At 39.1% G+C, this 24,960-nt stretch overlaps 2 protein-coding genes across 2 annotated transcripts in view; one reads left to right on the forward strand and one right to left on the reverse strand.

Moving 5' to 3' along the window:
• Nucleotides 1-24,960, reverse strand: part of SYN2 (synapsin II) — a 148,626-nt gene that overhangs the window by 41,044 nt on the left and 82,622 nt on the right. The gene's annotated exons all lie outside the window — the stretch shown is intronic.
• On the forward strand, nt 9,781-24,639 carry TIMP4 (TIMP metallopeptidase inhibitor 4). Its single transcript, XM_063296436.1, has 5 exons — nt 9,781-9,910; nt 16,827-16,915; nt 21,747-21,861; nt 22,369-22,493; nt 24,139-24,639. The coding sequence occupies exons 1-5, from the start codon at nt 9,781-9,783 to the stop codon at nt 24,334-24,336; spliced, it is 657 nt and encodes a 218-aa protein (XP_063152506.1). The 3' UTR covers nt 24,337-24,639.

A 24,960-nucleotide genomic window follows, 5' to 3' on the forward strand; every position in this document is an offset into this window, starting at 1 on the left:
TGCCATCACTTTCTCAACCACCTTCCCCAAAAAGGGGAGGTGGGAGACTGGACAAAAATTCTCCAGTACACTAGGGTCCAGCAATGGTTTCTTGAAGAGGGGGCATACCAGCACCTCTTTTAAGGTTGCCGGAAACACCCCCTCTCTCAAGGATGTATTTACCATCGTCTGGACCCAACCACACGTCCCCTCCTGAGCTGCCTTCACCAGCCAGGAGGGGCATGGATCTAATTGGCAGGTGGTGGCATTTACAGTCTGGAGGATCCTGTCCACTTCCTCGGGCCCAACAGGATCAAACTGTTCCCAGATAACTGGGTAAGTAAGTACCCCGGGCATCTCCACAGATCCTGTCTCACATTCAGAGTCCAACTTGGAATGAATCTGAGTGATTTTATCCTGCAGATGCCTAGAAAACTCCTCAGCACAGCCCTGTAGATAGAGTTCTGATTCTCCTTTCCCCAAAAGGGATCAGGTAATCTTAAACAGGGCCGCCAGGCAGCATTCTGCGGGTGCAATAAGAGCAGAGAAATACTGGTGTTTCACCGCTCTTACTGCCACAAGGTAGGCCTTAATAATGGCTCTAACCTGTGTTCGGTCGGATTCAGTCTTTGTCTTCCTCCAGAGGTGCTCTAGGCGTCTCTTGATCCTCTTCAGAACCCTCAGCTCCTCTGTGAACCATGGGGAGTGTCAGGTTCAATGGGACAAAAGAGGCCACACAGGCACGATCCTGTCCAAGGCCCTGGCCACCTCCCTATTCTAGGCAGCAGCCAGGGCCTCCGCTGGACTGTGCAGCAGCTCCTTGGGGATAACCCCCAGCTCCCTTTGAAACCCTACCAGGTCCATCAGTCACTGGGGGCAGATTATTTCAGTTCTACCTCATTTATATGTTCCTTGCCTTCAAATCCACAAACTCATTGCTCATAATTTACTGCGGCAAAACACTACCAGAGTGGCTACCAGGAAGTAGGAAACAGGATGGACCACCTAAAGGAGAGTAAAGCAGTGGTTCATGTGATGCACAATGACCACTTGAATAATTACAGTTTCAGTAGCTAATTGTTGTTACACGATGCTGAGCATGCTGTAGTACAAGTTAGTATATGTGTCTCCATGGATATTATAACTTAAACATTTTATTGAAACTGTATGTCAATCCAAAACCAGTAACAGCCCCCCATCTGTGATAATGTAAGAGAATTCAACTGCATCCCAAGTCAAATCATATTTGAAATGGTACCAACAACCCTAATCATTATTTTTCCTGGTTTCCGTGAGTCACAATGATAGATGAACAGCAAACTTAACTGAAGGTGACAGGTTTTCTAAGGGAAAAATCTGGCAAAATAAAACCTATGATTTGGATCTGACCATCCAGATGATAGTGCCTGGAAAAGTTAATGGTCTGGATCAACCCCCTCCTGTGCAGACATTCTGAAGGAAAGCTGTAGAAATGGAAACAGGGTATTTTTTGGAGTGTCTCCAAATCTCAGATGGTATTTGCAGTTCTCCCAACTGACAGAAGTGAATGATGGGGCCTACTATTCAACAAGATAAATGCTAGAAAGAAACTGGAAGTTCACATTTGAGATATACAAATAATCCCTGGGATTTCCAAAATGACCTAGTCCTGAATGTTAAAGATTAGATTCTGCCTCATATCCAAGTAGCACAAGATGACGGAAACCATCCAGTAAGATGAGGGACGAAAGCTAGCAGTACAGGGTCTAGAGAAGTGGAATTCAGATACTACCTTACAGATTAATGTGACATCAGATTGCTCTGTGATCATCTTCTTATGCTAATTCAGATGAAGCATGATGACCCTCAAGGCACAGAGTAAATGTACTTAACACGCTGAGGTCATTGCCTCAAAGAAAGCTATTTCCACAGGTAAAAGGGAGCAACTGGTCATAGGCTCAAAAAGCTTGAAAGGTAAATTAAAACAAACAAGAGGTTTCCTTGAGAAATTAATTTTAGAACTAGGGAGTAACAAATTCTATAAAAGAGACCTGAGCTTCTTGGTTGTCAGGTTAGAAAAATTAGACCTATTAAGAAAAGGAACAAAAGAAGCAGAAATGGCAACCGTTTGTACATTCAGAGAAAAGACAGACAAGTATCTGGCTTTTAGATGCAGCAACAATTGAAATACATTTTAAATAGAGCTGGAAAGGGAGTAAAATGCTAAAAGATAGTCCAAATAGTCTTATAAGATCAGCTAGTAGAGGGGTTCTAGACCTTGCTATATCCCAAGACCTCAAAACTTACTAAGGATACCGTGGATTCATCATGCTACCAGTTGAAGGGTGAAAACATCAGCAGTTGAATGCACCCTTGAGGCAGAAGGTTATTCCAAGAGAGAATTGTCCTTGCCAGGGATACGTATGTAAGGCTCACCCTCATTTTTGGGAAATGAGAAAATAATAATTAAAAAATAAATTATTCACATCAAGTATACAGAAAACAGTTAAGACAGGTTATCTTTATTACAAAGGTAAATATTTCATTAAAATGTGTGACTGCAATATGTTACAATATCTATATTTTTCATTATAGGATTTCCTGAATTTAGTGTCATCTTATTCTTTAAGTGTTACGGTTACAGTTTTATAAATCAGTATCATTGCTTTTCTTGCAAGTCTTAAACTTAATATAATATTCCAATACTGAGAATTAGTGCCTCAACAGTTGGTTTAGAACAAGCAGACCCTTTCCTTCATTTTGAAACTGAAATACTACCTTCCCTAAGGCAGTTGTGGCTAGAAGGAAAAGATTAAAAGCTGGGATACTTTTGATATAATCAGAGAAGCTAAGGATGATTTTTTTAATCATTACCATAATCTGGATATAACATCTGTGTACTATTCTGCTGTTATTTACTGATTTATTAGACATATTTGGTTTTGCAATTTAAAGAACTTCAAACAATACTGAGAAAAGCCATTAAAATAATTAGGAAACATTTTCACAAGTTTTACAGTACCATATATATGGTTTGGTTTTACACACAGATCGTGTATCTGTCAAAACAGTAAAAATTCTAGCCGGCAATTTTTATTTGTTCTTTTTTATTCATTAATTCAAACATTTTGTGGTAAATGAAGACTCCAGATTATACTGAACATATGCATATTTTACCCAAAGTAGTGGAATACCCTCTGGACAAAAAAGACTTCTATCAATGAAATGGGAAGGGTATGTGTGAAATATTTCAGCCATTTGTATATCTGATTTTAAAATATGTCTAAGGTACTGCTAAATGAGATGCTGAGCATGTTGTAGTACAAGTTAGTATATGTGTCTCCATGAATATTGAAACTTAAACATTTTATAGAAACTGTATGTCAATCCAAAAACAGTAACAACCCCCACCCCAGCCCTGTGATAATGTAAGAATGTAAGAGAACTCAACTGCATCCCAAGTCAAATCATATTTGAAACGGTACCAGGACCACATGTTCACTAGTGAAGAAGTTAGGAACTGCCCCAGTACTAAGCATTTACTGCAGTTTCCTCTTGAAAAGAACGACTTCAGTTTTCATCAGAACAGATGAAAAAGAATGACCAATGCAGGGTCAAGAGTCTAATCAAGTTAAGTCAGATTCTGCTTTTGCTAAACAGGTGTCAGCCTTTTGAGGTAAGCCAAGTCAGGAACAGACTCCACTAGGACTACTGTAATTCTATTTTATTGTTAATATTGAATTCCTGACAGAGACTGTCTTCCCCTTCTTATACCAAAGAGAATCAAGGGGAGCAATCTTAAGTTTATTCCATGTCCCCTGCTCCCTTTCAGGGCTAAGGTGGAGTTTACCGAATGGCTGCTGAATACCTTCTTCAAGACCATCTCCATACTCTACAACAGAAAAAAAGAAAGGAAGACTAGCAAAGAGATGTGATCAGAAGCAAATATGGTTTCTTGTAAAGTACACAGTGATATGGCATCATATTGATGCTTAGACCAATGGGAAAAAATCTGACATGGAAGTATATAGGATGAGTATCAGTTTCACTTAGGTCTGCTAGAAACTCAGAGTTCAAGCCTGGGAACACCTCCCCCTGTCAAGGAGATAGAGTTAGGAATACATTTATAGCTAGGTGTCCTATCAGACCATGCACCAAACCAATTCTCAATAAAACTCTTTATGAAGAACTATTTAAAATCAATTAAGTTCTTGGAATAAGAAGACTGGAGTAATCAAGGCTAGACAATACAGTAAGGCAGCACTAGGTAATATCTGGGAGTGAGACTGGATCCAAACGGAACACGAAGACTGGAGACATCAGATCTCGAACTGGAATAAACCTGGAACAACACGACACGGGATGGCTGGCTCAATGGATCTGGATGCAAGGCTATGATCAGCAAACTGAAATACGCGGAATCTTGGGCACAGGACTCGAACTCAGAGCAAGGTTAGACTTGGCTGGGGATTCTAGACTAGGCTGGGTACTCTGAACGGAAGACTTGAGGACAAGGCTTGAAACTGGAGCAAGGCTGGACTCAGCTGGAATCCCCAGACTAGACTGGATTCTATGGACTGGAGGCTTGGAGCAAGGCTTGGAACTTGGAACTAGGCTGGAGTCAGCTGGAAGCCCCGGGCTAGGCTGGGTTTGCTGGGCAGGGGACTTGGAGCAAGGCTTGGAACTCGGAACTAGGCTGGGTTTGGCTGGAAGCACCATGTGTGCCATGAACACAGATCCTGAACAAGGCAAGTAAGAACCCCCAAAATTTGCAGGGGTTTGTGAAGAACAGTTGCAGTAAACCGCTGATGGGCGGTGGTGCAAAATACCCTCGGCTCGGTTGCGCTGCCAAGGGAAACGCGAGCTCTCGAAGCTGGAGGCAAGGTGCTGGCTGCCGGGCTCGGGCAACACTGGTTCCTCAAATGCAGTGGGCGTGAAAATCTTCCTCAGAACTCAACTCTGGTGCTGCTTCTTCGATCACAGATGCCGCTTCTGATGTCGGTAGGGAATCTTCTTCTGAAGCTGCAGGTCTAGAGGATTGGTTGACTCCAGCAGCATGCTGTCTGCGCTGCTGCCTTTTATCCCGTTCCTTGGCACACTTGGAGTCTCCTGCAGCCAATCCGGCTGCCTTCTCCTTCACACACTTTTCAGCGCGTCTGTGGCACTCGCTGATTGGTGTATTCAAATCCCCCTCCAGATCTCGCCCAGTCAGTGTCGTGAAGTCTTCCCACTCTGCTGAGTCATGCTGGGGTTTCGTTTCTCCAAATCCAGCATGATAAGTTTCCAATTCCTCCTCTGACTCAGAAAGTGAAACTAAATCCGTGCCAGAGGCAGGTCTGGTCCTGACACTAGGATAGGCTAGTATTGGTAGAGATAATTTATAGAAATAAGTGAACCGGTTTGAAAAATAAGTGAACCGCTTTTTCCAGTTATTTAATAAAAGTTAATTTGTTCTTTGCTCCTTTGTTAACCAAGTGTCCATGCTACCCTATATCTTCCCCATGTTCCATTAACTTAGAGACTTAAATAATTACTCAAAAGGTTTAGAGTTTAGTTAGGTGCCAGAACAAAATGGTAATCAAGAAAAAGACCTCCATAACAAGGAGAGTTCCTGGCAGTCAAAGTCACCAAGGCAGGACAGGAAGGCATCTGGAGCACTGCTGGTCCGTCCAGCCATTGGACTGAAGAACGTCTACCCAAGAGGAGAGAGAGAGAAGGTGCTACTACCACCATGGCATTCTGTTCCTTCTATCTGGAAAAGCTGTGGCTGTTGCTGGCAGCTCAGCTGCTACAAAAAGCAGATGCAACAGTAGCGATGTTTCCTCTTGCCACAAGGGGAGGAGAGAGGTGAAACCACAATGATACCACCAGAGCTAGAGCATTACTCCAGGACCAGGCTGGCAGCTTCATGTTCCTATGGCACAGGGCCTGATTATTTGAGGGACCTCCTATCTCCCATAGTATCTGCCAACCTGATTTGATCCAACAGGGTTGGCGTGCTCTTGGTTCCTTAGATTAAGCAATGCCATCTATTGGGAACTTGGAAGCATGCCTTCTCTGCCACAATGTCTGCTCTCTGGAATGATGTTCCCCCCAAGATCTGGGTGGCTCCCACCCTACAGGCATTTCAGAGGGCCTTGAAGACCTGGCTAGGTCTTCTGAGCAGCATCTGGATGCTTTTCAATGTTGCCCAGTTTTGCCATTTTTTCCCCTTTGTCTTTATTGTTATATTGTTTTATTGTGAATTTTTCTGTTTTTTTCCTTTGCAAACCACCCAGAGTTGCTGGGAGTTGGGTGCGTTTCAAATTTAATATATAGTAAATAATAGCAATAATGTATGGCAGACATGAGTTCCCTGGCCTGCATGCCTCTGTTCAAGTCTCCCTCGACGTTCTCCTTGGCAAGTTGCAAACAGGGGCCTCAAGGGAACAAAGGCATCATGTGAAGAACCCTCTCCTCCGTTTCCAAAAGTTAAAAACGAACGAACAGGAAAAAAAATTGCAGCACCATCCCAAGCAACCTTTCTCCAGCCTGGGCCCAAGGAAGGGATGAGCAAGGGGCCTGCCATTATGAGAGGGACTCTGGTGTAGCCTGGAGGCTTTCTGTGGGAGGAGCCGGTGAGGTGGGCAGGTTGTTCCTGCAAGGTAAAAGCTGAAAAGTGCCTCCTTGGAGCCACCACTGAGTTAGAGGCAGAAAGAGTGAACTGCAACAGCTGCAATTGCTGTGAGGGGAAGGGGAGGGGAGAAAAATCGGCTGCTTGTGTTTCCCTCTTAAACCAAAAGTTTCGAAGTTTGACCAAAGACAGTTGGCAGGGAGTGGGAATAAATATGTCTTCTTTTGAAACTTCTTTTGAAACTGAAGCTTCCCTTTGAGAACAATAGGAAGGCCAAAATTAAATAACTAAAACAGCATGAAACTGACCATGAGTTTCAATTTCAGGAATACCCCTCCAAAGTTAAAGGGCTGGTTTTGGGCTTCAAAAAGTAATATATATATATAAATTTTTAACAGCAACATGACAAAGTAACTATTCATTGCAACTGAATAAACTGGAGAAGCAAACCTCTATCTACTACAGAACTGCCCTTTGAATTATATACCAATGGTTTGTAATCTAATGGGAGAACAATGGAAATGGCCTTTGCATGATTTTCTGATCACAAATCAATAGTATCACAAGATTAGAAAGATACCTATTTTCCAGCAGTGTCTGAATAACTCACCTTTCTTTTGAACTTCAACAAGCATTTTACTGGCTGTAGTTCAATCTGGAAGATATTTGGGCTACTAATCTATATGTTTAATTTTCCCATTTTATCTATTGTTAAATAAAATGAATGACATATTAATAATTGTAGAATATGACATGGAATGTGTTTGTGTGTGTGTGTTATGTTTAGTACAGAGGAAATGTGATTTTGGGTGCTTTTTCTTTCTTTTGGCTCATAATAAATACACACACACACCCATAACTGGGACTTAAACTACTGCTGTTGAATTATCTCACTGTACCGACAGGAAGCTCTGGCGTGGGCTGGTCCATGAAGTCACGAAGAGTCGGAAGCGACTGAATGAATAAACAACAAAATTGTTGTACGTACCAATTACTTAGGCATGACAAATATGGCAGAAATATTGCCCCTTCATAAACCATGGTCTGTATAATCAGCATAATGATGTCATGAAAAAGATACAGACAGCAAACGATCACGAGCTAGAACTAAAAGTGAGCCTTACAGTTAAAACATGAGGGTTTTGGGGAGGCTTAAGAGACGTCTAGAGCACCGCTGGAGGAAGAAAAGACCAAATCCGACCAAACGCAGGTTAGAGCCACTGTTAAGGCCTACCCTGTGGCGGTAAGAGTGGCGAAACACCAATATTTCTCCACTCTTATTGCATCCGCAGAATGCCGCCCCATGGCCCTGTTCAAGATCACACGAACCCCTTTGGGGAAGATGGGCCCAGTGGCCCACCTACAGGGCCGTGCGGAAGAGTTTTCTGAGCATCTGCAGGATAAAATTGCTCGGATTCGCTCCAAGTTGGACTCCAAGCGTGAAGCAGGATCTGTGGGGATGCCGAGGGAATGTTCTTGCCCAGTTATCTGGGAACAGTTTGATCCTGTTGGACTCAAGGAAGTGGACAGGATCCTCCAGATTGTGAATGCCACCACCTGTCCTTTAGATCCATGTCCCTCCTGGCTGGTGAAGGCAGCCTGGGAGGTGACATGTGGTTGGGTCCAAGCGATAGTTAATACATCTTTGGGAGACGGGGTGTTTCTGGCTGCCTTTAAGGAGGTGCTGGTGCACCCCCTCCTCAAGAAGCCCTCTCTGGACACAACTGTGCTGGACAATTTTGTCCAGTCTCCCGCCTCCCCGTTCTAGGGAAGGTGGTTGAGAAGGTGGTGGTGTTGCAACTCCAGTGGATTCTGGATGAAACGGATTATCTGGACCCCTTTTATCTCTAGTTCTGGATGGGGTGGCACTGCCCCAGACAGACCCGGTGCATAATCTGGGGGTTCTTCTGGACTCACAACTCCTGCTCGCAGAGCAGGTGGCAGTCATGGCCAGGAGGGCCTTTGCTCACCTTTGGGTTGTGTGCCAGTTACGCCCGTTCCTGGAGCGAGAGGCCCTCTGAACAGTCACTCATGCCTTTGTCATCTCCCATATCGATTACTGCAATGTGCTCTACATGGGGCTACCCTTGAAGAGTATCCGGAAGCTTCAGCTGGTCCAGAATGCAGCCACACAGGTTATTTTTGGTGCCCCTAGATCGGCACATATAACACCTTTACTGCGCGAGCTGCACTGGGTGCCAGTTTGCTTCCGGGTCCAATTCAAGGTGTTGGTTATGACCTTTAAAGCCCTACATAGCATGGGGCCAGGTTACCTGAGGGACCGTCTCATCCCCACAACATCGACCCGCCCCACCTGGTCAGGTAGAGAGGGCATGCTATGGACCCTGTCGATAAGAGAATTCCATCTGGCGGGGTCCAGGAAGCAGGCCTTCTCTGCAGGTGCCCCCACACTTTGGAACATCTTGCCCCCAGAGGTGAGGTAGGCGCCTTCACTTCTGACCTTCAGCAGGGCCCTGAAAACCTGGTTCTGCTGTCTCGCGTGGGGCGGGAAGGTGGGCAACCATTCATGGGGTTGGCTCATGCCTTAGACCCCCTCCCACCTGATCAGAATTTTTAACCTCTTGGATTTTATACTTATTTATATTGTATTTTATATTTGTAAATTGTTTTTATAAGATCCTGGTTGTTTATTATTGTAGTCTTAATTTTGTTGTAAACCGCCCAGAGTCCCTCTTTTGGGGGAGATGGGCGGTAGCAAAATTTGAATAATAAATAAATAAATAAATTTAATAAGCTGTTTACTCAGATAATGTGTGAAATGGAAAATTCGTATACAATTCCTACACCACACACACACACACAAACACAATTGCTAAATATTCCAAAATTGAAGAGAATTTGTGTTCTGAAAGGCCTTCCCAACCATTGCTGAGAACAACGTATGATAAATAAAGTAACCTTTCTTCTGATATAAGAAATCTCTCATATTTTCACCAATGATACCCTTTTGGCTTAAAGGAAGGCGGGGTTTGCTTAAAGGAAGGAAAAACAGTTCCCATGTCAGGGATCTTAGAAGTCAGTTAACATAAGTATACATTCAGGCTGGGTTGTGAAGGCTGTTCTCCCCCCACAAAGAAGGTTTAGTCTGCTGAAATTAAACTGCAGCTTGCACTAAGAGGAAACCAGGTCGTCATTAGCAAATTTAGACAAAAACTGAACTGCGAAAGAACAGTCGTGTTTCAAGCAGCATGACTCCTCTGTTCAGCACCTTGCTATTTTCACTGCCGCTCCTTCTAACTGTCAGCATTCAGGAACTGACTGAAGCTTGCAGCTGTGCCGCTGCTCATCCACAGCAGCAAATCTGTCATTCTGCCTTAGGTGAGTCATGAATCCTCTACGCTTTTTACTGGCAACTAGGAGAGCAGCTTAGAAACAGGATCGGCTCTGTGCTCACATCCCTGCAATGCTCTAGGGTTGATATCTGAGGATGGAAATTAGCATCCTAAAAGAAAAGGCTTAAACACCACCACCCTGGATTCCCAGGATAAAATGAATTTCAAAAGCATGTAAAAGCACTTGCTTTCAAATCCTCAGTTTCTCAGCTTTATCTGTAATAATTTATTGGACTTGCTTTATTAAAATTATTTTTGGAATTCTGTAGAATGACAGGTACCTGAGCTAACTCTGAATATTACTAACATTTATTATATCAATTAATATATATAGGGGTTATGCGTGTGCTGTGCAGATGGTAACTATTTTTGTTACATTGCCACGTAATTAGAACAAAGTACAAATTTACATTTATAATCTGCTTCTTAACAGCCTTAAGTCAAGGATGTATCCAGCTCCTTTCAGCTGATTTAAACTTCACTGTTGAATATTTTTGCAACATATGCTAGACTTTCTCTGTGTCTCTTTTTTTCTCTCTCTGCTTGGGTATGGCAGTTTGTTGATTTATATGTCTGTATATAGAGAGAAGGAGAGGGAGAGGGAGAGAGATGTCCTTTTTTCTGCCAAGTATACAATCTACATATTACTATTTACCATTACAAATATATTAAAGATTTATAATGTGAGAATGCTAAGAATGCATGACATTTTGTCATTTTATCCATTCAAGATGTAGCTCCTATTCAGAGTTGAACAGTAAATGTAGAACACGAGTTTCTAAAATGTCACAAAATTAGCAATTTTATGGAACAGGCAATACCTTCTGCATACTGATTAATTGCTTTCACGTGTTGACAAAATCTTCGTAGCCATGACAAACTCTAAACTCTCTAAATCCATCAAGAAAATGTTTTCTAATCTGACAGTGTTAAATAATGCTTTTAGGAAATGGCCTAAATTAGACAAGAAATAAAAAATTATAAGAGAAAAATAGCTTAGTTTAATTATAAAACTTGTAAATAATTAAAAAAACAGTTCACAAAATGTGAGGTGATTCTATGCATTCTTCTGATATATAATACTTTTCTGAAATATGAAATATATTGACACAGCTTGTGACTGTCATCAATCTGATATGAAATAATTATAGAAAGCTAATTTCTGATTCAAGTTAAGTTTGTATTTACATTTCTTTACTTTAAAATTCATAGCTCCATTGTTTCGATGGCTTAAGATGAAATGAATAGTTAATCTTGGGCAGATTAACTACAAATTACTATATAGTACTTTAGATGAAAAACTAAAACTAAAAACACTATCTAAGCTACATAATTTTTTTATTCAGGACTCTTAGCTTTTAATCTGTTGGATACCTATGGGAAGCAAAAGCTTATCAGTATTTATCTATGCTATACACCTAGAACATTGTATTACACAGTACAAATGTTTTATACCTGTAATCACACACAACAAATCTATAGCAGGTACTAATAGTGAAATCAGTGGTTGATGGTAACATGGTTTGGGGCACTAAGAAATAAAAGGGAGGCAAGGCTGCAGAAATGTACATAATATTTAGGGGATAATATTTAAGGGAACACCAAAAACAGATACATAAGAGAGCATCCTTCAGGCATTTTATTTTTTATGGTAAATGCAAAAATACTCATCATAAAGTAGACAGGAATAATTAGACAGGAGTCTTTAATACATTGAGCCAGCTCCCATCTGTATATATTTTTCGATCTTTTGGTAGTGAACTACATAGTCACTGTCACTTAAATAGAAGCTCAGGTTATTATTCACAAATGTCAATTCTATTAAGTTTCCTCAATATTTAGTCATGGAATGTACTTTTATTTATTTTATTTATTTAAATGTATTGGCTGCCCAACTCCAGTGGACCCTTAAAAAAGGAATGAGAAAGGATTGGAGAAGAGTAAAGTTGCAGATTTTTATGACTGTATATACTACCTTCTGAAGCTATTTACAAATGGATATTCTATGAAGGTCATATGATAGGGTTGCTGTAGATCTTGGTTGAAGTAAAACAAGAAAAACAGAGTAATGATTATTCTAGTTCTTCAGTTCTGCCCATTTCACAATCCGAAGGCTATCAAAATCTATATAACATAGATAGCACAAATCCTTGGTGGTTTTATGGACACGTCCATATAGTTTCCTTGACAAAGTGGCTGGCCAATCTGTTTTTTTTATCCCGACTTCCCAGTCTAGCCTAAAGCCTATTTTGGGGGGCAGGTGGGTTCCCATCTCAATACCAACAAGATGTGACCCTGTTTAACTTTCTGGAGTGAACCAAATTCAGCCAGGTGATTAGCACTATTTTTTGCTGTGCCTGTTTTCTATGTCATGAAATGGGAATTATGATACTCTGAATATGCAGTATATCCCAAGCCTTCTACCATCTTTCAGCTGAAGCCTGTCTCCACTGGAATCAATTATACTTTAGATACCTTTAAAACTCATTGAAAAAAATCACTTCTGTGTATTCAAAACAAAAACAAAAAATCTATGACAAGGCAGCCTATCACTCAAAATATTCTGTTGATATTGAGCTTGCATAATTCAGATAAAGGAAGTTAGCAACAGCTAGTACAGACAAAAGCTGTGTTTACCAAACCACGTGATATATATGAACTAGATTAAGTATATAGGGGACGCGGTGGCGCTGCGGGTTAAACCACTGAGCTGCCGATCGGAAGGTCGGCGGTTCGAAACTGCGCGGCGGGGTGAGCTCCCGTTGCTCGTCCCAGCTCCTGCTCACCTAGCAGTTCGAAAACATGCAAATGTGAGTAGATCAATAGGTACTGCTTCGGCGGGAAGGTAACGGCGTTCCGAGTCGTCATGCTGGCCACATGACCCGGAAAATGTCTACGGACAACGCCGGCTCTAAGGCTTAGAGACGGAGATGAGCACCGCCCCCTAGAGTCGGACACGACTGGACTTTACCTTTACCTTTTTAGATTAAGTATATACTCTGTGATTATATAACATCATGTTTGTAACACCAGCACAAGACACTCCAGAAGTCAGTTTTTGTATTGGACTCTAAAGTGCAGAGTCAATTTTTAAAAGGGTCTGGCTGCTGTGCCTTGGTGTAGCTTTATTGCTGTAAAAATATTAATTTCTGCAATAAAGCTTATGTTAAAGGAAGAAAAACATGTTAGGCAACTGTTTCTGGTTAGCTGGCAACATGTGGAATATAAATAGTGAAGCCAGGTTGCCAATTCTGGGTCAGCTCCTTACATTTATACCTATGGGGAAATATACTGTAATGTGCAGAAAACCAAAGTCAATGGCATACAATGGTATATACTGTATACTGTATATACTGCTGTATATACTGTATATACTGCTGTATATACTGTATATACTGCTGTATACACTGTATATACTGCTGAATTTTCAGAAATAATTTAATTGAAGAACAAACCATTAATCCACTAATAATTCCTAATCTCTTCAGGATTCCTCTTCCTGTATCATAAAACATCTGATCTGAGTTCATTGCATGGCAAATCAAAATCAGATGACATAAAGTGAGTAACGTAACAGTTTACTGGTCCCATTTAATGCTGTCACTATTGAAAATTATGTTATGAACAGTTAACATTTTTATCATATCTTTAGCTATTTTTGTAAGTTTATTAAGAGAAGGGGATTAGTGCCTGCTTCTCCAAGGTTGTAGAATCTATGTCCAGGATTGAATCTGGACTTCCTTCTGTGGCTCTTTCTCTAAACATTAATGATAGTTCTCCCCTAAACATAATCAGCACTGTTCTGACATATCATCCTGTCACTGATCTGTTTAATGGTTCAATTTTGGAGGAAAGGTTTTTGTTTGCTTGTTTTTTGTTTTCCCCCCCCTCTAACCTATGAATAGCCACCAGACTGCTGGCAAAAGGCTTGAAAATAATGGCCCAGTGGAAATTCTCTTGGCTGCTCTTCCATCAAGAAATGAACTGCTAACATTGCTTATCAATACATTTAATTTTGTAATCCCTTGCATGGTAGTTTGGGTATGTAAAGTGTCAGTAATGGTAATAAATTAACACCATTGTCAGAAGCCCCTGGAGGTCAACGTATTGGGCCATACTAGAGAAGCCAGTTCTTTCTTTTGCAGCAGAAAACAACCACTTTCACAAGACTGGATAATTTGCCTCCTAATTGAATCTAAAACTATATAGCTCTCTCTGATTACCAAAATAACCCTCTTTATGTAGCACATGACTGCCAAATAGCTAGCAGAGAATAGTATGCTTGGTTCTCCAGTTTACAGTGAAGCATATCGCTTATAGTTGTGCCAAAATCTCAAATTCAAAATATTTCAAAATGGAATGTTTCAAACTCAAATTCAAAATTCTCTGTTCAATGAGCTATTTCAGCCAGGTGGGAAGTACTAAGACTTCAAAACTCTTCCAGCAACGATCAGAAGAACCTGTTTCATACTTAGGCCAACTTTTTCAAACCGAAAATTGAGCATTTTTAAAAAATTTAGACAGTCCAAATTTCAAATGCTTCACCCATGTGCTTTCTGTATAAACATTTTCTTGGTTTTATAACTGTTAAGATGTGGCCAGCCATCAGTGGGATTAGGCAAGTTAAGAAAGGTTGGCAAGAACAACTTGAACAGGCTCTTACAGGAAATTGGATTATTAGAAAAGTGGTTATTTCTCCCAAAAGATGTTTCAACATTTACATATGTCAGTTATTAAAGACTTGCATCCATCATTGCAATAGAACAACAGAAAGAACATGGAAATCAACTGACTAGTAAACCACAGATATATAACAGACCACAGGCAAGCACACAATGAAGCAACATGAGACTTTTATCAAAGGGCTTTAGCAAAAGATTGCAAGAAAAAGGAAGATCTGACAATACTTCAAATTTATTTAGCAAAGAATTCATGCAATTTAGGCCATCAATACTAAATAAGTAGCTTTGGTTTTTAGTCTGCTGTTTTGCTTGATGTTTTTATACATTTAAATGCTTTAATAATACTTTTCTGCTCTTTTAAAATTAATTAATTTAATTCATTATAGTCTGATAAGGATTATCAGACTTCTGCCTGGGAAATATCTATAACAGAATACAATTCAAGGCTTAGGTCCAAATAAAGCTCTGAGAAGGTATTTGCCCACAGTTACTGTGACTCTAATAAGCAGCAATTTACAAGGTTATAAAGAAATTTGTGCTTTGTTCGTAATAGATCAACTAATAGGCATGTGTGTGTTTACACACACACACACACACACACAGACTCCCTCTGGATTTGCTACCTAAAAAACTGCATCTTTCTTATTCAAAAAAGAAATTTTGGTCTTTTGAGGACATGAAATGATGTAGGAAGAACGTGTGTGTGTGTGTATCTTTGAAGCACAAAGACATCAACCCAAATACATAAAATGTCAAAATCCTTGTCAGCAATTCTGTTTTGACTTCTGAAGCTCTGGAGCTCATTAGAAAACCTGTTATATATATTGTCAGCAAACTTGGGTGACTAATATTTTACAGTTAAAAGAATGACAGCTAGCTAATTTGTCTAGTTCTTACAGCTGATGTTTCCAAACTGGCTACACTCATTGTACTAATGATGCTTGATTCTAGCTGAAATAAGAGAGCTGCATAGACAGTAAGTAAATAAAAATGCTTAAGAGAGATCCCATATCACTACACACCTTCATCACTACAGTTTCAGTTACCCAGGTATGTGGAGATTGGTATGTTCTTCATGAGTGCCACATAGCTGTTATTCTGTTTTGGACCAAAACACTCTACATTTTCCATTCAAAGTGATGAATAAAGTTTAAATTAAAATTAAAATTTAAGTTTAAAACACATAGTATTCTCTCTCATGCTGTGGTTTAGGTTTGCTCCCCCCCCTCTCTTTTGTTAATGAATTTATTTCTAAAATTGGGGAGGGAGGCTGGGAAGACCCCCCAGTTTCTGATGGACAGTTCAGGTTCCATAGAAATATTATCTCTGAATAATATTTGAATATTTCACATTGAATTTGAATCCAGAGAAATATTAGGAACAGCCCGTACAATAGAGGGGAAATCCACAATGGTTCTTCAATTTCTTTCACCATCTGGAGCACTTAAAAAGTTGATATATTTCCTTGCCTTGGCAAGTGAATCAGTTAATAAAGAAACGTTCAAGTTTTAACAATTCTTGTGAGAGATTAACTTCCCACTTCCTTTCCTATATCACACTAGTAGTTTAAATGGTGAACAAGCAAAATGTTCTTCTCAAGGCATTAGCAATCAGAATCTGGGCATACAGAAATTTGTTCCAGTTAGTATACCATGAAAGGGGTTGCACTGAATGTTGAAGAATCATGTGACATGGCACAATATTTAATATCACTAGGTAAATACTATTTGTGAAAGAATTCACATTTATGTTTTAAAAGCTGGCATTAAGGAAACTAGGCTTAAATAGTTATTACTTCAGCCATTTTAACATTGCCTGCATATAGTATCATTTTTATTAAGTTATCTTTGAGGACAGCTGGTAGGAAGAGTCCCTGAGAAGAGAGGAAGGGAGCTGGCACAGACCATCACAGCAACCAGCTATAGTAGGACTCTTATTTCCTTCCCTCCTTCAGAGGGCCATCACTACCACCTGTCCTGTGGAAAGATGTTCTTTTTAGCTTTTTAAAACTATTATTTATTTTTGTTTGTTCATCATCACAGCAGTTGCATGTAAGCTAATTTGGTAGGATTTGTATCCTGGAAGGCAGGATGTAAATCATTTTAATAAAATAAATAATTACTTTCACATCACTATTTCCTTTTTTAAAAAACAGGCAATTTTTCAGGCAATTTTTCAATAAAGTTCATTCATGTTTTATTTCATTTCATTTCCTTACAGTGATTCGTGCAAAAATTTGCAGTGAAAAAGTGATTGAGGATTCAGTTCATACTCACAGAATGATCCGGTATGAAATCAAACAAATAAAGGTATTTAAAGCCCCTTGTCTGTTTTGAAGGTTAAATGGCAGGGAAGGATATACTGTATATGTAAGAGACTAAAACATGCTCTGTGTCATTCTACTGACATTATATCCAATGCTTGAATAGGAATAAGGACATGTCCAAATGGATAGTCCTCATGCAAGTCTTCCATTTCAGAAGTGAAACAAAGGAAAAATTGAACAGGTTCTTCTCACCATTTTAGCTATCAAGACAGTACTGGCATTCTTGTAATGCAAGTCTTGATGACAACCAGTAGCCAATCAGAAGGTGCCCTTCATGGCCAGTGAGCAAAGCTGTCTCACTTACCAACCAGTAATGAGTGCCTCTCCCCACTCTCTTTAGTTTTGTATCAAAAAATAAATATCTTCCCCAAAAAAGCTTTTTAAAGAACAAATTGAAAGCATCTTATCTGCTCACTATAGTAGCATATCCTCTGATGTGATTTGTATTTTGGTCCCTTCATCCTGACCTGCAGCTCTGCAACCAGGAATTGGGAGTTAGATGTCCCTGTACGGACTGTCCTATGCAAACTACTGGACCAAAATGCAGTTGCTCCTGCAGAGCTGTGTAAGGTAAAGGTAAAGGTTTTCCCTTGACGTAAAGTCCAGTCGTGTCCGACTCTAGGGGGCGGTGCTCATCTCCGTTTCTAAGCCTTAGAGCCGGCGTTGTCCGTAGACATTTTCCGGGTCATGTGGCCAGCATGACGACACGGAACGCCGTTACCTTCCCGCCGAAGCGGTACCTATTGATCTACTCACATTTGCATGTTTTCGAACTGCTAGGTGAGCAGGAGCTGGGACTAGCAACGGGAGCTCACCCCGCCGCGCGGTTTCGAACCGCCGACCTTCCGATCGGCAGCTCAGCAGTTTAACCCGCAGCGCCACCGCGTCCCTGCGGAGCTGTGTGCTGCTGCAAATAAATGGCACCCATATGCAAAAAATATGTTTAACTGCAGCAAGGGGGAAACAAGCCAAGAGAAATCCAGCAAGACTGTCAACTAATCAGCGGAAGGCTCAATTTGCTCTTCAACTAGATTGGAAACCCTGTCTTGTCCTTTAGGCCCTTAAAGGACTCATTTCTGAGTCAACATATACTGTATAGGCTACAAAAGAATTTAGTAGCTAAGGGAGAAAGTAATAATATCTCATCCATAGTCAGGAGAAATAATTTTGAATTTGAAATTCAAATACAAAACAACCATTGTAAATTTAATTACAAATGTTTGTGCCAGAAACAAAACTTTAATAATTCCAGACATTAGTTTTGCAGACAAGATGCCATTCCAATATCCACAGAATTAGTGTTACATGAAAAATACTACAGCATTGCAGAAATGTGAAGAATCCTTAAGAGTCTTGGATTTTTCATGTATGAGTAATGTTGTCTACAAGAAAGACAAAAGCATAGTCTATTTTAAGAGATCTAATATCCAACTATAAAGTTAAGAGATAAAGAAGGAATAATTCTTATCTGTAAACAATATCAAGTTTATTTTATGCCTCACTGGCAGATTTCCTACCAGGATGTTCTATGATGTAATCAAAAATATTGACCAATGACCTTAAAAATATATTGGTTGCATCAGGCTGTATGCCACCACCTGTTCTGTATACTTTTGCTAGAGAAAGGATACTGTTTTTTCCCATTTAGTAACTAGTATTGATTCTCCTAGTCTTAACTATAACTGACTGCTATTAGCTGTTTCATTTTTTGCACTGCCGTTTAGGATGGGAACTTGGGTGTAATATACTGAATAGTTTTACTCTGTTACGGAGTTGAGGTAATATAAGGCAACACTTGGGAGCACAACCTTTCCCAACAGTTTAGAAATGTTAAAACAATTAAATAATTCTCAATATTATTTCAAGTAGGATGTAAGGTATTATTATACCACCAAATAGACTAAATTTTTACACTACAATGACCATCTACTCTTGGTGGGATTAATGCATTTTTGAAATGAGAAATTTTTCTCCCACAGAAAGAAAAATGTGCAATATTCCACATTTTCCCCTCTGTTTATATCACTGTCTGTTTACTGAAATCCTGGTAACTAATTTTTTTTTACCCCAAGTGCAACTCCCATTTGCAACAAACAAACAAACAAACAAACAAACAAACAAACAAACAGGTTATTCCTGCTTGTATAGTGTTTCCTTACTGGAAGAAGGATTATTTTTTCCCCATCAAAGCTATTCAAGTTGAATTCCTAGGTGATAGTGGGTGGAACTCATACTTGCTTTTATTAGTTTGGCAGTATGAGGTCTACTGTATGTTTGCTGCTGGAAGATAGACACATAGCCATCGCCATTCATGCTTTGTGACTTCCAAATTAAATAACTATAATGAGGATAGTTTGGAAATGTAATTTACTATAGAAAGCGGCAGCTTACCTAAAATGAATTTGTATACACAATACTAATTAACTGTTTTGAAATACCTGCCCTGTCATTTAATTTCTGATCCCAATTCAAAGTGCTGACTTTAATCCTCTTCAGAAAGGATTTTGTCCCTATATTTTTAAAAATATTTTTGTTTGGACATTTTTCCTTTCCCCCCCCCCTACAGTTTGTAAATCACGTTATTTATACATTTATTTATAACATTTGTATAGCCACCCATCTTAAAACCAACTCTGGGTGGCTTACAACCAATAAAACAATATGTACAATCATAAATCCAACAACAATAAACCTAAAAAGCAGAAAAATCTGGCGCCACAGTGGTATTTCCCTGATGCCCATTCTCATCTCATTTCAGCCTGACCTTACCTTATCCCAGAACCTGGAGGAACAGCCAGGCCTTGAGTGCTCTCTGGAAGGATAAAGGGGGGGGGGGCTGTCGGATTTCCAGGGAGAGGGTGTTCCATAGGGCAGGGGCTGCAGTGGAAAAGGTATGCTCCTGAGGATGCACAAGATGGCAATATTTAAGGGACCTGGAACATGCCTACCCTATCCACTCTGGTTTTAACTTTAGAAACTAAGATGAAAGTCAAATATAACAGTATTTTAAAATAAATAAATAATCCTGTCCTAACAGCCAGGAACCACGCTGAGACAAGGAATAGGTCTCTAGTGTTTTATTACTGCTACATAACAGAAAATCCTAACAAACTGAAGAAGTGTGGGAAAAACCCAGACAGATAAACCCCAAAGGCTAAGGCGGGCCCGATCTGTGTCTCTTTGAATGGATACCTAATTCCTCAGTACTACACATGCGCTTTACAGCCTGGATGGGAGCCCCCTGCTCGTCATCCTTACTCATGACAAATCCTATGGGTAAGATGGTGATTATTATATCCTATGGGTAAGGTGGTGATTATGATTAATAAATAATCCTATGGGTAAGATACCAGTGAGAAAATCTTCAATATTATGATTTACCATGCCTGGTTAGGAATTACTATTTTGAATAATAAAATTAACTTAAATCAAGCTACTGACCACAAGCCTTCCCTTACAATAACGACTTCACTCGTTGTAGAGTTCTTTCTCATGGCCAGTTATTGATTATATGCCACCAAGTCATTGTCAACTCTTTGAAACCACATAGATTTTCTCTGTGATCTGTCCCTAACTGGTCCTTCAGCTCTTCCAATCGCACCCCCATCACCACTGTAATTGAGTCTATCCAGCTCCCTGCTGGTCGTCATCATCTTCTCTTTCCTTCCACCTTTCCCAGCATTAGAGCCTTCTCCAGAGAACTAGGTCTTCACATAATGTGTCTGAGTAGGATAACTTGAGCCAAACCATTTGTGCCTTGAGTGAGAACTCTGGGTTGATTTGTTCAATGATCCATTTTTTTGTTTGTTGGTTGGTTTCCTTGGCTGTTCATTGAATTCTCAGGAATCTTCTCCAACACCAGAGTTCAAAAACACCAATAATCTTCCTATTTTGCTTCTTCAAACTCCAACTTTCACTTCCATAGAGGGTTACAGGGAATACCATAGCTTGCACAATTCTGATCTTTGTAGTTATAGACACATCATGGCATGGCTAGTTATCCCTGGATATTTCAAGAGAATCCTGGTAGCAAGCTGCTGATTTTTAGAAGGTCGTTTGCTGCTTCTTGTTACTTTTATTTAGCAATACACTGAAATGCCTTTGCTTTGAAAGTCATTTCCAGTTCATTATCTCAGTCAAGAAACCATTGTGTAACTTACTTGTTTCTCTTTTTTGCATTAGATGTTATAGAATTATATGTATTTAGACAACAGGAAAAAAACACTGGATTTTGGGAAATATTTTTGAAACCTAAGGAACAGCTACTTACTAATCACAGTGCTAATGTAATTCATTCATTGGTATCCACAGTACTTGTTGTGTCACATTTGTTTGACGGATGAAGGAAAAGGTTTCCCATAATAAAAGAACCCGCTTGGAAAAACAACAGATACAGTTTATGAATATCTCAATTTTTATTGTAAACCGCCCAGAGTCGCTCTTGTTGAGATGGGCTGTGACGAAATGTAAAGTATAAAAATAAATAAATAAATAGGAGATTAGAGGTGTACAATAATAAATCAGCACTGAAGGCTCCTGTCATAAAGACAGAGCACGTTTTAGATGTCTCAATGCATCTTAGAGTATGTATGTGTATAACAGAGAGATAGTAACTATACTGCTGCAGACTGTCTTCCATATTTTTGGACAAGCTTCACATTTCTGACCACCCTATGCTCAATTGTACAGAGATGTAGCAGACACAATGCAAAAAGTTGGAAGCTAACCAGTGCAAACTTTAATATTACAACAATACAGCATTATGTTAATCTGTTTTATACAGGCTTATACAGAATATCTCTTTTTTCTAATAGATGTTTAAAGGTTTTGAAAAGGTGAAAGATGTTCAGTATGCTTTTACACCTTTTGATTCAGCTGCCTGCGGGGTAAAATTAGAAGCCAACAAGAAGAAACAGTATCTCCTTACAGGTATAGTATATTGAAGTGAAATATTAAAGTCCATACTAACAAAATCAACACTTGAGCTATATAGCCATCAGTGACATTTCTGTTAAAAGTATAAAATTTTCTAGAAAATTATTAGTATGTGTATCTGTGTGTGTATGTTTGTGAGAGAGTGTTTGTATAGTATATAGATGCAAACTATAATGGCAAATGTAAATAGCTGCTGCCCATTATTTTACAAGATGTGTAGACCTACCTCCTTGGATAAATTAAAACAATAAATAAAACTTTCTCTCTCCCCTCCCCCAATAATATAAGAACTGCAGGGAAAAGAAAAAGAAAAAAGAAAATTGGGTAAGCTTTGTAAATGTTGGTGGCATAGAGATTTAAATCATAATCATCTTTCCCGGGCCTAGAGATTATACAGATTATATATTCTGCTGGAGAGTTTGATTGATTTAGTGCCTGTGGATTATGTCTCTGGCACTAAAAATGTTTGAGTCCCTTGTTTCAACATTTTCTCTACTTCAGGTCAAATTTCAGATGATGGAAGATTTCTTATTTATTTATGCAGTTTTATTAAACCATGGGATGACCTTACCTTATCTCAAAAGATAAATCTAAATCAGAGATATGAAATGGGCTGTGACTGTAAAGTAAGTATATCTATTAGATTGAAATGCATTTGGAGTACTATTACTATATTAGTTGTGCAGCAATACAAGGAGGATAAGTGGAACAAGGCAGGTTTGTTAGAATGCATAAGCTTTAATCTACCACATCTAAATGGTACATCCAGATGCTATAGCAATCTGTCTTGGGATGGTAGTCCTTCTAGCCATGTCATAATACCTAATACTGTTTTCTATATATATCTCACTGATCTTTTCTACGATTTTCTCACCTGTGTAATATGTCCCTTTAGTAGTTAATCACTATTAGAAAATCAATATATTTATATGATATGCCTGCAAAGTTCACTAATTGCAGAGGTCTGTATAAATATCTGTGTAAAGTATTTATAGTCTATAAGTATTTATAAATGCTTCAGATGTAGCAAAAGTGATGCAACAGCTTACTTTTCCTTAAAATTAAGGTCAGAACAGTCTATTTTGAATGTTTTCAAAGGTACCACTTCCAAAAATGCTGAGAATAGAAGTTCCAATGACAGAATGGGATATTCTAAAGTCAGAACTTTTCAACCTCTAGATGTTTTGCACACCACTATTTCTAAGTGTATAAAGGCTATTAATACCTTATGATCCTTGTGTTGAGAACTTATTGTTACAATTAATGTCTCCATTTAGCTTCTCAAATGGATGTACTGGATCATGTGGTCATTAATACCTATTTTAGGATCCTGCCTATAATGTCTTTTATGACCACCAACTTTATTTTAAGATCCAGATATACCTGCACTAAGAGTTAATAGAGTAGGTCCCCAATTGTGCAGAGAGGTATTCTTGATTTCAATCCCTTGAAACTTCCCTATCAATTCAGAAAACAAATGAGATGGGCATAGATGAAAGATACAAAGGAGGTCACCTTATGCCATCCTGTCTGCCTATATACTTTTGGCCTTACGTATTTTATAGTTGGATACGACTGAATGGATAATTCGATTCGATTTTATAGTGGAATGGATGAATAAACCTATAACATTATCTGGACATATTTAAATGATTACAGAAAGTATAATTCAATTCAAATAATTTCTAATTGTTTTATGATGGAAACCACACAATTTGTTTACACCACTCATACAGGAATTAATGTTACCCTTGTTCTGCTGCAGGCCATACACTACCAAGTAGTTTTTTTTTTAAACTTTCACCAGACAACTGTAGTCATACACCATCACTTTCCTTAATATCAAAATAAGAAGGGCTAGCACCGAAAGATGCATGGTGCATGCCTCTAAGATGGTTTTCTGCACTTAATGTGCACATTGTAGATATCAAGGTGATACATAACAGTCTTTTAGATGCACAAAGGTTGTTTTGGTACAGAACCATAGTCCCTATGTACAACTAATTCAGAAAAAGACCTTGAAATAATATATTGTACTGATATAAATTTCTATGTTGAAATAATTCATCATGCCCTTAGGTTGGAATACATGTATTTATAATTCTCCAAAGTTCTATCCTTGCCTCATCTCAAGGCACACGTGGATTTTCCAAACAATTTACAAATTTTAAAGTGCCTTTACACTGATAAATGCTGAATAAGTGTTTACACATGGTCACATGTGATTTAAAAGAAGAAAAATTGGGAACTCATGTAATTTTCTGCACTTAGATTTCTGCCTGCTATACAGTACCCTGTCGCACCACTACACCCAGTGAATGCCTATGGACTGATTGGCTGACAGAGAAGAAGGCCTATGGACATCAAGCAAAGTATTATGCCTGTATCAAACGCAGTGATGGAACCTGCAGTTGGTATCGTGGTGGTCCTCCTGTAGAGAAAGAGTTTGCTGATAGCACTGAACCATAAATGATATAATTTGGGGCGGGGGAACCTGACCAGTTAAATCTGTCCCATGTTGCCTGCTTAATGCTCCTTTGAACTTCCAGCAATTGTCTCTTGCTTAGAAACAAAAGCAAACTGTGCAGTGCACATAAAGCACAGAACATGTAGAACTGGCATCCAGACAAATATAGAAATGTTGTTTCTGGTAGTAGCTGCTTTCTACAGTTATTTCTGTAAATTTATGTGGAAACATTCCTGTTTTCTAAGAAAGAACATTTATTTTTAAAAAAGCAAGGTTTATTCAAATTGTAATTTCTATTCGTGTTAAAAAATTTGAAATGATTAAAATAATACTGTTTTAATCCAAAACAGTACTTTCGAATTAAAAAAGATTGCTCTTTTGTATAGCCTTTTTCTTTTAAAAAGTATTCTAAGACAAAAGAGTTTTAAAAAATCAGATATAATAGGCAGCTGTAAAAAAACTGAAAGATAATTTTTGCTCTTCCAAGATCATAAGGTAAAGGTAAAGGTTTCCCTTGACGTAAAGTCCACTCGTGTCCGACTCTAGGGGGCGGTGCTCATCTCCGTTTCCAAGCCTTAGAGCCGGCGTTGTCCCTAGGGACACTTCCGGGTCATGTGGCCAGCATG

Source organism: Candoia aspera, chromosome 2 (genome assembly GCF_035149785.1).
Source record: "Candoia aspera isolate rCanAsp1 chromosome 2, rCanAsp1.hap2, whole genome shotgun sequence".
Lineage (NCBI taxonomy): Eukaryota > Metazoa > Chordata > Lepidosauria > Squamata > Boidae > Candoia > Candoia aspera.

What these genes read in the sequence shown, in the direction of transcription:
- TIMP4 (XM_063296436.1), top strand. Translation starts at nt 9,781, where the DNA reads ATGACTCCTCTGTTCAGCACCTTGCTATTTTCACTGCCGCTCCTTCTA. An exon ending in AATCTGTCATTCTGCCTTAG is followed by an intron (nt 9,911 to 16,826) that starts GTGAGTCATGAA and finishes ATTTCCTTACAG; the next exon opens with TGATTCGTGCAAAAATTTGC. An exon ending in AAATGGGCTGTGACTGTAAA is followed by an intron (nt 22,494 to 24,138) that starts GTAAGTATATCT and finishes TTCTGCACTTAG; the next exon opens with ATTTCTGCCTGCTATACAGT.